The 11,919-nt window shown below is 53.8% G+C and overlaps 7 protein-coding genes across 7 annotated transcripts; 3 read left to right on the top strand and 4 right to left on the bottom strand.

The window, feature by feature from the left end:
- Positions 1–19: 19 nt before the first annotated feature.
- Positions 20–2,412, bottom strand: P170DRAFT_437748 (MFS transporter). The gene is made up of 6 exons (XM_024849436.1): positions 1,865–2,412; positions 1,749–1,769; positions 1,629–1,686; positions 905–1,572; positions 741–843; positions 20–672 (listed from the first exon to the last, which is right to left on the bottom strand). Exons 1-6 carry the CDS (start codon positions 1,967–1,969, stop codon positions 179–181), a joined length of 1,449 nt encoding a protein of 482 aa, XP_024703340.1. The 5' UTR covers positions 1,970–2,412; the 3' UTR covers positions 20–178.
- Positions 2,413–2,626: 214 nt separating this feature from the next.
- On the top strand, positions 2,627–3,918 carry P170DRAFT_437750 (urate oxidase). Its single transcript, XM_024849437.1, has 3 exons — positions 2,627–2,847; positions 2,924–3,570; positions 3,637–3,918. Exons 1-3 carry the CDS (start codon positions 2,711–2,713, stop codon positions 3,759–3,761), a joined length of 909 nt encoding a protein of 302 aa, XP_024703341.1. The 5' UTR covers positions 2,627–2,710; the 3' UTR covers positions 3,762–3,918.
- Positions 3,919–4,172: 254 nt separating this feature from the next.
- P170DRAFT_410581 (mitochondrial 54S ribosomal protein uL13m) lies at positions 4,173–4,811 on the bottom strand (the record flags this gene model as incomplete). The annotated part of the gene is made up of 3 exons (XM_024846852.1): positions 4,173–4,291; positions 4,347–4,707; positions 4,791–4,811. 3 exons carry the CDS (start codon positions 4,809–4,811, stop codon positions 4,173–4,175), a joined length of 501 nt encoding a protein of 166 aa, XP_024703342.1.
- A 397-nt stretch (positions 4,812–5,208) lies between these two features.
- P170DRAFT_359301 (40S ribosomal protein uS9) lies at positions 5,209–6,183 on the top strand (the record flags this gene model as incomplete). Its single annotated transcript, XM_024844346.1, has 4 exons — positions 5,209–5,254; positions 5,387–5,409; positions 5,716–5,787; positions 5,893–6,183. 4 exons carry the CDS (start codon positions 5,209–5,211, stop codon positions 6,181–6,183), a joined length of 432 nt encoding a protein of 143 aa, XP_024703343.1.
- Positions 6,184–7,017: 834 nt separating this feature from the next.
- On the bottom strand, positions 7,018–8,847 carry P170DRAFT_510737 (RNA-binding protein; the record flags this gene model as incomplete). The annotated part of the gene is made up of 7 exons (XM_024854806.1): positions 8,619–8,847; positions 8,478–8,487; positions 8,332–8,415; positions 8,241–8,262; positions 8,112–8,164; positions 7,575–8,042; positions 7,018–7,515 (listed from the first exon to the last, which is right to left on the bottom strand). The coding sequence occupies exons 1-7, from the start codon at positions 8,669–8,671 to the stop codon at positions 7,018–7,020; spliced, it is 1,188 nt and encodes a 395-aa protein (XP_024703344.1). The 5' UTR covers positions 8,672–8,847.
- P170DRAFT_204580 (uncharacterized protein) lies at positions 8,426–9,457 on the top strand. The gene has a single exon (XM_024842778.1). The coding sequence runs from the start codon at positions 8,811–8,813 to the stop codon at positions 9,354–9,356; it is 546 nt and encodes a 181-aa protein (XP_024703345.1). The 5' UTR covers positions 8,426–8,810; the 3' UTR covers positions 9,357–9,457.
- A 508-nt stretch (positions 9,458–9,965) lies between these two features.
- On the bottom strand, positions 9,966–11,870 carry P170DRAFT_340865 (putative ATP-dependent protease (CrgA); the record flags this gene model as incomplete). Its single annotated transcript, XM_024843392.1, is given in 3 exon segments — positions 9,966–10,213; positions 10,227–10,231; positions 10,372–11,870. Coding segments are annotated over 3 exon segments (1,752 nt in total), but the record flags the coding sequence as incomplete, so codon positions are not given.
- Positions 11,871–11,919: the final 49 nt, after the last annotated feature.

An 11,919-nucleotide genomic window follows, 5' to 3' on the forward strand; every position in this document is an offset into this window, starting at 1 on the left:
GTGATGTGATGCAATGGAGTGGAAATCCATGTTTGGATTTCTTAAACGAGGTTGACTCGGAGTCCGCGGACTGCCCGAGTCACATGCTTGTCAACTGGAAGAATCGGACATTCGTATTTATTCGAGTCTGGATAGTGCTTCTAATATTCTGTTACAAAGTAGCAAGTAGCATTTGATCTCACTGACGGGGGATCTCCGAACGACTCTCATGTTCCAGGAGACGCTCCCTCTCTTCATCTTCCACATCCGCCTTCTGTCCATTACTGAGCCACAGCATTGGGATCGCTGTCACGCCTGCTAGTAACCCTAATGTTAAGGACGTGATCTTCCATCCATACTGATACTCCGAAAACCCGCCCCATAGCGGACCTAGGGTCAATCCTAGAAACTGGGCCATCGTCTGGATGCCAAACGCCTGCGCCACGGCTCCCTTCTCGCCGAAGACTCCTGGTCGAGTACGCTCCATGTCATCGAGAACTTGCTGTGTTTCGACAAACAGAGCTGGAATGCTCACGTTGATCAGGAGTCCGATCAGGCCGAGGAGGACCAGTAGCAGCACGACGTGGGCTGTGGTGTTCTGCTCCACAAACCGCAGACAAATGAGCGGCGGAGCCAGGAGGATAAAGCTCAGGAAAGTAATCAGACGCGCGCCATAGCGGTCCGAGAGGGTACCTGTTACGCCATTCCTTGCATTAGCTAGGTCCTCACGACGTGGGGAGTCATGACCGGCATAAGCCTACCGAAATAAGGCTCGAAGAGAGCGGTGACGGCGGAGGGAAGGAAAGCCATGCCGGCTCCGAAGGGTCCCCAGTGGAACCGCGATTCAACAAAGACGGGGATGGTCTGGATGGAGTTAGCATCGAGCCCAACAATCACAAAGTAGGACGATCCAGGGGCAGCCTACTGAATCAAATGCCGAATATAGCATGCCCTGGACGAGAAGAGCCCACGACGAGATCATGACCCGGGGTTGTCGCGCAATGAGCAAAAGCGCTGGCTTTTGCGACCCGGAGAGAGTTGCGTCCGACGAGGATTCCGGGTCTGCAAAGGTGTCATAGCCACGATTGGCGGGCAAATGGGGCGCGGATTCATTGACTGCTTCGGACCCTTCGGCCGTCCAACGACACGCGACCTTTTTCTCTATCACCGCAATCCGCATGATCACATCGATTGCCACGATGGCGAAGGCCATCCCGAAGACCGCCTGATAACCCGCTATTTGATATACCATGCCTCCCAACAGCGGACCCAGAAGAAATCCCAGAGTAATGGCTGACCCCAGATACCCGATGGTTTGGCCGAGGTTGTCGAATGAAACGGTGTCGGTCAGCAGGGACAGACCGGCCACCGAGACCATGGCAGTCGCGCCACCTTGGATCAGCCGCGCGAGTACAAATAGGCTCACAGTATGTGCGACGGAAAGGATCACCATGGAGGCACCCAACAGGATTAGACCCAATAGGTAGGGAAGTTGGCGGGTGGGAGTGACGTCGACCACGTAGCCAAAGGTGGGACAGCAGACGAAGGCGACTGCGGCTTCGCACACGAGCAGCACACTAACCCAGTATTCCCCTGTTGACAAGAAACGCTCAGTTATAGCTCCAGACACGGTCGAATTGGAAACATACGCTCTTCATACGGCACACCTGCCCGGTCGACCAGCGCAGTCGGCATGACGGGGACGATCTATTCACAGCAGAGGTCAGCGAAAGGCGGCGCATTGGTCGGAATCCAAAGATGCGGCTTACCATGGCATAGAGAAAATAGTCCTTTAGAATGAGATCAGCAGGGGGTTCATTGTAGATTGAGACGGTTGAGGGCATGATCGAGGGCTTTGCGCTATTCTTCCATCACCACCACCTACCGTGAAAAACGAGATCCAGACCGTCGCAACGATAAAACCTGCAGAGGAGCGCAGCCGTAATAGCCATGGCGGGCGTTTCTGCCCTCCCGGCGAGAGTGGCCACATTGGAGCGAATGCTGGTGGAAGTAAATACAGCAGACGAGCACGCGACGTTCAGCTGAAGTTGCTGCAGAAGGAAAAAAGATTGAAGGCCGCGTTTGGGCTGTGGGGAACTATTGGCAAGCGGCCGAGGCCGTTAGCCTGACAGCTGGCGACAGTCATGACTGAGAATGCGGATGGGCGGTGTCGGTAATTTGGGATTTATTGAATGCATCAATTCCTAGATCTTGCATCGGCATCCATGAAGCAGCCTAGAATAGAAAGGGTTGATGGCTGACGAGGATCTGTGCTGTCCCTGCGCATCTCCATGTCCGGGGGATCGGCAGACATTGCAGCTGCTCCGTGTCCTCGTTGCTGTCATGGCCTGATCTGATTGATTTTCTTCCAAATGCCGATCGGAGGATGAGCAAGTGTAAGCGTCGGAGCAAAAGAGCCAGAGAGCGAGAGTGGGAGAATGAAGAATAACTAGAGACGAGGGACAAGGAGAACAAAGCGATAAGATAAGGCGGTCATCGGAGGTGGCCGACGCTCTCCATCAGACCATCGCTCAACCCTCGCCGTCGTCCTCCGCCGCTTTTCGTCGGCCATTTAAACTCGCGGTTTCTTGCTCTTTTTTCCTTTCTTTCTGCCTGTCAGTCAATTGATTCTGTTCCTCCTGTCTGGATTGTCCCTTGCCTGACCTCGCTGTCGATCTACCGTCCAGATCTTATCCTATCTCTCGATCTTATCAACACGAGCTCTCTCACAATGGCTGAAGTATCCGCAGCTCGTTACGGCAAGGACAATGTTCGCGTCTACAAGGTGCACAAGGATGAGAAGACCGGCGTGCAGACCGTGGTCGAGATGACCGTCTGCGTGTTGCTGGAGGGCGACATCGAGACTTCGTGAGTACCCCTTGTTCCCTTGCCCTAGAGGACTCCTTGGTTAGAACAGAAGAGAATCTAATGGCATCCCAACCAGCTACACCAAAGCCGACAACAGCGTCATCGTCGCCACCGACTCCATCAAAAACACCATCTTCATCCTCGCCAAACAAAACCCCGTCACGCCGCCGGAGCTCTTCGGCTCCATCCTGGGCTCCCACTTCATCACCAAGTACAACCACATCCACGTCGCCCACGTCAACATCGTCACCCACCGCTGGACCCGGCTGACCGTCGATGGCAAGCCGCACCCGCACTCGTTCGTGCGCGACAGCGAGGAGAAGCGCACCGTGCAGGTCGACGTGACCGAGGGCCGCGGCATCGCCATCACCTCGGGCCTGTCCAAGCTGACCGTGCTCAAGAGCACCGCCTCGCAGTTCTGGGGCTTCCTGCGGGACGAGTACACCACCCTCAAGGAGACCTGGGACCGCATCCTCAGCACCGACGTCGATGCCACCTGGTCCTGGAAGCCCTTCGCCTCGCTGGACGAGGTCCGCGACGTCGTCCCCAAGTTCGACGCCACCTGGGAGCGCGCGCGCGAGGTCACCCTGAAGATCTTCGCCGAGGATAACAGCGCCAGCGTGCAGAACACCATGTACAAGATGGGCGAGCAGATCCTGGCCTATCAGCCGCTGCTGGAGACGGTGGACTATTCCCTGCCGAATAAGCATTACTTTGAGATTAGTACGTTTGCCTCCTCCGTTTGACCCTCGCGATGTTTTTGAGTACTGACGTGGCTGGCTGTCTTAGATCTGGAATGGCATAAGGGCCTGCAGAACACCGGCAAGAACGCCGAGGTGTTTGCGCCCCAGACTGATCCCAACGGTCTGATCAAGTGTACCGTGGGACGGTCGTCGGTGAAGCCCAAGCTGTAGAATCCCCTAGACATGCATGACGGATAAAGAATAATTGTGTCGGTTTCGGGAGTTTTCGACGGTCAACTGTAAATAGTGTGGGATATGATATAAAGGCATACATGACAAGCATTTTCATTTTATTTTTCTGTTTCTTCTTGTCCGAGTTCCCTCATTGGATCGTATGGTATAATACAAAGACACCAATCTCAAATCTGTAGGAAAAGATGCAAGTTAAAAAGTATGAAAAGTCACATAAAAAAGGAACTCCCACCCATGCGCTAGCAAATGATCAAAAAAGACAAGACAGAAAGATAGACAGCACGGTACGGTATGTATAAAATTACACAATCGAAAACACTCCAGAGGTACGTAGAGCAGAAGTCGAAATAATACAGCCCGAGAAAGGGTACCCAGGGACAGAAAGCTCCCTTAGGCAGAGACCTTGGCCTCCTTGAACGCCTGCTGCACCTCCGGCATATTTCCAATGACCGACTGATTCCCGAACTTGACGATGTTGGCCTTGTAGGGGTGAGCGAGGCCCTCGAACGCTGCAGATTTGTTAGCCAATATCTGAATAGAGGGGGGAATTCAGAGAGGACATACTCTTCAACCGGGCCAATCTCTTCTCCCGCAGACGGTTCTTGGGCAGCATGCCTCGCACGGCACGGCGCAGGACTTCGCCGCCGCCCCATTTCTCAAACATCTTGTCCATGGTCATGCTACGGAGACTGCCGGGACGAGTGGTGTGGGTGTAGTACTTCTTCTGGAAGCGTTTCTTGCCCGTGGTGCGCAGGTCATGGCAGCCGACAGCCACGACGTAGTCGCCGCAGTCGGTCGAGGGGTCGTAGATGGGCTTATGCTTGCCCATGAGGAAGAGGGCGATGGAGGAGGCGACGCGACCGAGCGAGCGGCCGTCGGTGCCCACGTCGACGTGGTGCCATGTGCGCGAGTAGGCAAGGCGGGTCTATCGAGCTCCCCGGGGGAGGGGAGAGGTTGTTAGTATGGGTTCATTGCCAATTGCCCTTGTCGAGGGCGAGGTTATTGTACCTTTCCGATGGTTTGCGACATGATGATCGAGATTGGAGCTGGAGACTCCGGGGTGAATGGAAAATCAATTGAATGGACAACAGCAGATCAATGGACGCAGACCGACACCACAAGAAAGAGAACCGTACAAGTCCGGGGCCAGAGCAATCCCAAGTCCGAAGCCAACCAGAGCTGCCAGTCTCGAACATCGAGCGTCTCCGAAGTCAGAGTCCGCAGCGGGTAGGCCACGTGACCCGCGCAGACAAACAGAGCAAACCGCAGCCCTAGAAACGGCACTAGCGCCAACACTAAGCGAAGGCCTCCCGCACGGAGTCGCTCCCGTCGAAGCAGCCCGTCCGCAAAATTCATCGAAAGTAGCCCGAGACGACAACTTCCACCACACTCCCTCTCCGACACCGATCAGGGCCATTCGATCACCATGGCTTCCGTTCCGAGTGTGCAATGCTTCGGCAAGAAGAAGACGGGTGAGTTTGTGATTCTGTGCGCTGGGGACGATCTTGCGAACCGCCCGTGGCATGCGCTTTTTGTGTGCGCCTGGACGCAGGTGATATAATCATCTACATGGGATGGAGGGCTAACGAGTGATGTCTATCTAGCCACCGCTGTCGCCCACTGCAAGGTATGAGAGAACCGTCTTTTGTTGAATCCCTGTGATTGTCTACACCGTGCCCTTGAATTTTGAGATCGAAAATGGAACACATTCTATGGGAGCCTGGATGAAGGAAGGAGAAGGAGACCACCCGCAAAGATACGAAAGAAGAAGAAAGAGCAGACATGAATGTGAAGGAAAGACAAGAGGAGGAGAACCAACACGCGCACCATGATCTTTTATCCCACCGACTTCATCCAACGCACACATCGATTTTCAACCCACCCGCAAAAAACCCCATAGGAAAAAATTACTGAGACTTCTTTCTCTTAACAGCAAGGCAAGGGCCTTGTCAAGGTCAACGGCCAGCCCCTCTCTCTGGTCCAGCCTGAGATCCTTCGCTTCAAGGTACGCCAACATCCAAACCACCTCGATCCGGCGGGGGAAAAAAAGGACCCCGGGGGGAAAGGACCGAAGAAAAAAGGACCCCATTCCTAATGAGATACCACGCAGGTCTACGAGCCCCTCCTCATCGTCGGTGCCGACAAGTTCGCCGGTGTCGACATCCGTGTCCGCGTCTCCGGTGGTGGTCACACCTCCCAGGTCTACGCCATCCGCCAGGCCATCGCCAAGTCCATCGTCGCCTACTACCAGAAGTACGTCGATGAGCACTCCAAGAACCAGCTGAAGCAGGCTCTTGCCCAGTACGACCGCACATTGCTCGTTGCCGACAACCGTCGCACGGAGCCCAAGAAGTTCGGTGGACGTGGTGCCCGCGCCAGGTACCAGAAATCCTACCGTTAAACGGGGAAAAGAGGGAAAAGACGACGGGATTCCGCCATCTTTCTTTCTTTTACTTTGCTCAAGACCCCGCCCTCTCTCTTCTATCGTCTTGTCGGAACGACGGGGAGAAAGAGGGGATACGAAAAAATGGAAAAAAGATTTTTGTGCAGAAACGCAGAATGGTGTCTACGGTGTACCGGGGAGGAAATCAAAAGGGAGAAAAAGAATCCATGGGACAATCAGGTTTTGGTTCGATTCTGGTTGCCGCTGTGGAATGTTGTTGTTTAATGGTGCGATACTGGGCCCGGTCTCGGCTGGATTTAGTATAGGCCAGCTATCTCAAATATCACCCAATTTTCTTTTCCTGTTCCTCGATGTGCCGCTGTGTGTGTCTTCTGTCGGGAGGAAGAGAGACGTCGCTCCAGATATTCATTCTGCGTTATGCCCGTGGGGTTCCCCTTGTGTTTAATGGTATCGGTTTTTGTCGGCTGGATTACAATGCTCAAATGTTACGAATTCAAGAATGTCTTCCAGCAACGGGAAAAAAAGGAAATGAACAATTACGACTTCCGATATGCACTTGTCTCTGGGCCCTGGGCATGGCGTAGCCTCATGTAGATCCTGCGCAACCTTCCCCAATACGTAGACAAACCCATCATCCATCCATCCTCAATCCCTACATGTGGGGTCGATCATCTCCGGTCTAGACGTCGAGAATGTGAAAGTGCCGGCTCTCATTCGATAAATCTTAAACCCACTATTAAAAACTTGCCCATTTCAAGCGTCCATCTTGATGAGAGTGAACGAAAAGATGGACTCGAACAATGGAAAGAATCTCCCGTCAACAACCCCAACCTAAGCCGACACTCTGTTGTCTGCCCAATGAATACCGTTGCCCAAGTGAGTACCGTTCAGTCCTTCACTGCCATCACTATCCTCCTCCTCACCCCCATCAAGCGAAAGGAGCTGGAAACGGTTGGGAATCGAGGCCGGTTTTTTTACTCCGCCTTGCACATCCTTCTTCGGTCCTGTGGGAATTTTGGCCAGGGGTTGGTTGCATTCGTCGGGATAGAACCCGATTCTCATGCCCTTGTAAGTAAGACGGGACATCATGCAGGACCGGGCAAAGAGGGCGTTATGGACGGAATTCGTGGAAATGTAAGCGTTCCCATTCTTGAACTTGACCGCCACCACAATCAAGTTATGGATATGATCGAGGTCCCTGCGAATGAGCCCCTCGGTGATGTTGGGGTTCGCATTGTGGAGGATGATGTTTCGCGACGCTCCGTTGTTGATTTTAGCCCTAACAAAGGGAGGCATGTAGAATTGACGATCATTCCACAAGACCTCCACCTGGGACGACAGATCGGTTAAGACACGACGTAGCACTGCTTGACAATGGATCAACTTACTCGTCTACCGGCGACATAGAACCCGTAATTTTTTGCATGTTGCAAGAACCCTTGGGCATCAGCTTCCTCGACGAAAGAAACGCTGGCAAGGTGTTCACGGGCTCGAAGATAAATATGTAGAAGCGCGCCGCCCCGCATGTTTTCGACAAGGTCTTTATGGGTGACTCGATCAGGTAAGTTGCGAATCAAGACAGTTCGTCGGTCGGCGGTGCCAGCAAAGGATCCCGTGGTCCTCGAGGATTCTTCGCAATCATCCTTCCCGTCACTGTCCTGGGGATCCATCAGGCCGTCCTCGTCGTCATCATCGTCATCGTCATCGTCGTAGTTTGTCGAGAGCCCATGGTTGTTGGAACGCTCATGATGGTAGTCAACGCTGGGGGAGGAAACTTCACGACGGCCCATAGGATTTTCCCGGATAACGCCTTGGTTTGGTTGCGTTTCGCGTAGTGTTGGACCATAGATCAATACCTGAAGAAAGCCTGTCAGCCTGCTTGCCCGCCGTGCTAACTTCGTAACTTTGTTCCATGAAGCACTGACATCGAGACTCTCCGTCGATAATCCTCCGTTGAGAAGTGATTCTTTCAATCTATCTATCGATTAGGTTAGGATGCGCAGTTAGATAGTGTATTTCTTGGGATGGAAATCGGCGCATGATGTGTCACATACTGAATCGTTCGCATTCTTGCAGCTGTCGTTCCAAGGATTGTTGGTCAGCACTGACGGCCAACCATGACACCGGATCATGAACACGACTAACCAAATGTTTATATTCGGAATTCGAGATCGTCACTGAATCAGGGTCGAGGAGCTTGTTTTCCGCGGATACATTCTGTCGATCGGCCTCGCCTGAGTTTAGCGGGCAAATGATAAGTACACCATTGATCGCTAACTCATGCCACTTACAGCTTCTGCTCTATCCACATTCCATCGCGTTAGCGGGTGGGTCTTGATTTGATGGGCCGATGTATACGAAGTATAGCAAACAGACGAGAAGCACGGCCACAACATCCCCGGAAAACAGGCAGGGAGATGAAGAACACTTACTGGCTGAGCAGATGTTCCAAATGGCGTTTTTCAACTGTAATAAATGCAGACATTGTATGAGCCGTGATATCTGGAAGTCACTTAGCACCCGGCACGACAGTCTGGGGGTAGGCAGAGGCGATTAAAGAGAAGACGAACCGTGGATGCCAGGATCCATAAAATAGACCGACAGGGGAACCTGATCAGTCGAGAATGAGATGGACGAAGATGCTGGAGTCAAGAGAAGAAGAAAAGAAGAAAAGGGGGTGCAAGGAAGGGAAAGAAAAGGGAAGAGGGAGAGAGAGAGAGAGAGAGAGAGAGTCTCGTGCCTTCCCAGAACCCCAAAGAAAAAAAGGAAAAAGAAAAAGAAAAAGAAAAAGCAACGAAGCGGATATCACAACGTCACCCCACGTTGATTTGAGACCAGCGTGGAGCTCTTCCACTGGAGACGCCCGGTCTCACAATCGATCTGACGTCTGGACCAGTCAACGGCGCCAGAAACCAATATGGATGGGTGGCTGCAGGGGACGATGTTCGGTACAGGCGCCAAAGGTTCCTCGCTCGCTCCCAATCTCGTCTCCCAATCTCCTGATCGCCATCAACCAACGGTGTCTCATGCGCTGCAGGTGGCGCTGGACAAGTCACAGTCATAGCACAAACTCAATTAATTTCCAGGCTCACCAGGCAAATCATAGACGTCGCATGGCAGACGACGCAAGGCGCGTCGCGATCATACCAGCCGATCCTCGAAGTCTATGATGATTTCTGACGGGCTTCTCTACGCCTAACGTCGATGCATCTGAGCTGTCTCGAGCCTACTTAACGTCTGTCATACATGAACAGGTGTTCGACTATCAGCATTGGACTCTGCGGTCGGTGGATCGCGCTAGAAATTTCCGAATATACATAATCATGACTCCAGCGCCGGAGAACGGCCGGAGAAAGACGAACCTGCGGAAGCATGTACGGGGCAAAACCGTTCTACGGAAATGGGGATGCCTTCTCCATCCACGGGCAACGTCCCGGCGCGAGATTGAATCATAGTTCCCCATTGCGAGGCTCTACGCGGTCTTTGGTTGACCGCCTGTGTCAGAACCCCTTGAGATTAGGTATTCCAAACGGGCCCACTGCCAGCAAGGAAGCAGCGCCGGCATCGACTCTTTGATTTACGCCGGTTTTCCCCTCCTTGGGCTCTTCGTCGGCGTCCGATGCCACTGGAAGCCGACTGGTGACAAATCTGCGTACCGCTCGAATGATGATCGCTTGCAGACTCGTTCAGCCAATATCGCGATTCGCCTCCGCATTTGGCTGTTCCCCCGTGGGCTGAGGGGGTTCTTGCTCCATTTCAGCCCTTTGTCGAAGGTCTCGCTCCTGTCGTCTTGATCGAAGGATTTGACTGGCGTTGGCGGCCACTTGCACCATGAAAATCGCCAGGAAAACACCCACAACGATGGTCTGCGAGACGTATGTTTCAGAATCCTGGCCTCGCATGCGCTGCTGCGCATCGAGCGCGAACGGGTGGGTGGGTCCCAAGGAAACCGAGACCGACATGAAAAACGGTGAAAAGGTCGTGAAGACGCCTGGGGTTGATACCGACATGAGCGAAGTGGATTGTCCTGCTATTAGCACGAGGACTGCGAAGACCAGGAGAGGGACGGCTAGTCATAAGACAGACGATAATGGAGGTCGGGAACGGGTCATCCTAGCGAAAGAATGGGTCAGTATCTGTTTGGCGAACCATGTATTCAGTATTGATTTCGTGGTGCAGACGAACCATTCGCGGGATTCGAGCTTCCGCACCCATCGTGCGGCGATTTTGAGTCTTTGCCGAACACTGCTTGTCGCTAAAAGCTCGTACTTTTCGTCCTCCCAGATCGGTAGGACACTGGCAAACCACCAAGGAAATCGAGCAGCATCGTCAGGAATGCCTCCGTACGCCAACAAAACCCGCGGGTGAAGCCATGTCACTCCTTGGCTGTGTTGTTTTCGTACAAATGCCCGGGCGAACTCAAAAAGTTCCTGAGTCGGCATAGTCTCCAATGGTTTCTCTCTACTCAAGGAGTCTGTAGGATCTGCGATGGAAGGTGCTGGCGGGACTGACGTCTCCAGTGATTCTCGTCTCTCCTCCTCTGTTATTGAGATGTCATCGACCGGTCGTATTCTCCCAACATAATACCCATCCACGATGTCCGAGCCGAGCACCTTGAAGCGAGACCGCCCTGTGACAATCACCAGACTTCGTCCGTCGGGAAGCGGTTCATATCGATCAACCACAACGACCGTGCCATACTGCATGAACCGAGATCTTCCGAGCTCCCCCTGGCTCTTGCCCGCGCGGTTCAGCATGACCATCCCAAACCTATGGTTTCGATTTCGCATGACCCTCCGCATCATCAGACGGTATCGGGGCTCGAAAACGTGAAGGAAGGTGGGCACCGTCGGGAGAGCAAGCGAGCTCACAAACAACGGGAGGGTCGTCTCATCATCAGTGCCGGCTGCGTCTCGAGTCGAACCCTCTCGTCGCAGAGCGACCTCCTCCGGAAACAGTGTCTCCATGAGACCCGCGACCCTTTTATTGGTTGGCTCCGCCTGTACCGTCGAGTCTACATTGAACTTCTGCCGACAGACAGGGCAGAGATCGGAGTGGTTCGTGGTCATAACGACACACCCGCGACAGAAGGTATGGCCGCAAGACGTCGTCAACGGGTCCAGAATCGGCGAGTAGCAAACATGGCAATCCAGCTCGTTCCGTATGGCCTCTCGGAGCCTGACCAATGTCGCATCGTCCCGATCCGTCTGCCCATGCGTCTCATACCGGACCCCGGACGCGTCGTAATCGAACTGGCCACTTTTGACCAGACCATAAGTTCCCTCCAACAAACCACCTCCCTGGTATGCGCTCTTTTCCTCGAATGCCCCCGGCATGTCTCCCCGAGGCCCTTGCCACGTCACTCTGAACCCTCCACCCTGCGCGGGGTTGGAGCCAGCTCCAAGAACCTCGTCGAACACATCCACCAGACGAGTCAGCAAGATGTCTCCCCCGCAGTCCCCCACGCAGTGTTCCCCCACGCAATCGGTATCGCATCGTTCCCAGTAGCAGGTGAATCCTCGCTTTCGCTCCTCATTTCCCGGATAGGTGATTCCCGTGCGCGTACGGATCGGCGGCAGACAGGCTCGACAGACGGGGTTGCCGCAGGGGAGTCGGAGGGGCGCGCGTAAAGGTCGCGAGCAGCGTGAACATTGTATCAGGCGGATAATTGCGTCGGGGGGTAGAGAGAATGGCACGTCGTTTCCTATGGATGGGGCGGGCGATGATGAAGAT

This window comes from Aspergillus steynii (genome assembly GCF_002849105.1).
Source record: "Aspergillus steynii IBT 23096 chromosome Unknown P170scaffold_5, whole genome shotgun sequence".
In the NCBI taxonomy this organism is placed as follows: domain Eukaryota; kingdom Fungi; phylum Ascomycota; class Eurotiomycetes; order Eurotiales; family Aspergillaceae; genus Aspergillus; species Aspergillus steynii.

What these genes read in the sequence shown, in the direction of transcription:
- P170DRAFT_437748 (XM_024849436.1), bottom strand. Translation starts at nt 1,969, where the DNA reads ATGTGGCCACTCTCGCCGGGAGGGCAGAAACGCCCGCCATGGCTATTA. An exon ending in AGGTGTGCCGTATGAAGAGC is followed by an intron (nt 1,573 to 1,628) that starts GTATGTTTCCAA and finishes TCTTGTCAACAG; the next exon opens with GGGAATACTGGGTTAGTGTG. An exon ending in TCTCTTCGAGCCTTATTTCG is followed by an intron (nt 673 to 740) that starts GTAGGCTTATGC and finishes ATGGCGTAACAG; the next exon opens with GTACCCTCTCGGACCGCTAT.
- P170DRAFT_437750 (XM_024849437.1), top strand. Translation starts at nt 2,711, where the DNA reads ATGGCTGAAGTATCCGCAGCTCGTTACGGCAAGGACAATGTTCGCGTC. An exon ending in GAGGGCGACATCGAGACTTC is followed by an intron (nt 2,848 to 2,923) that starts GTGAGTACCCCT and finishes CATCCCAACCAG; the next exon opens with CTACACCAAAGCCGACAACA. An exon ending in TAAGCATTACTTTGAGATTA is followed by an intron (nt 3,571 to 3,636) that starts GTACGTTTGCCT and finishes TGGCTGTCTTAG; the next exon opens with ATCTGGAATGGCATAAGGGC.
- P170DRAFT_204580 (XM_024842778.1), top strand. Translation starts at nt 8,811, where the DNA reads ATGAGATGGACGAAGATGCTGGAGTCAAGAGAAGAAGAAAAGAAGAAA.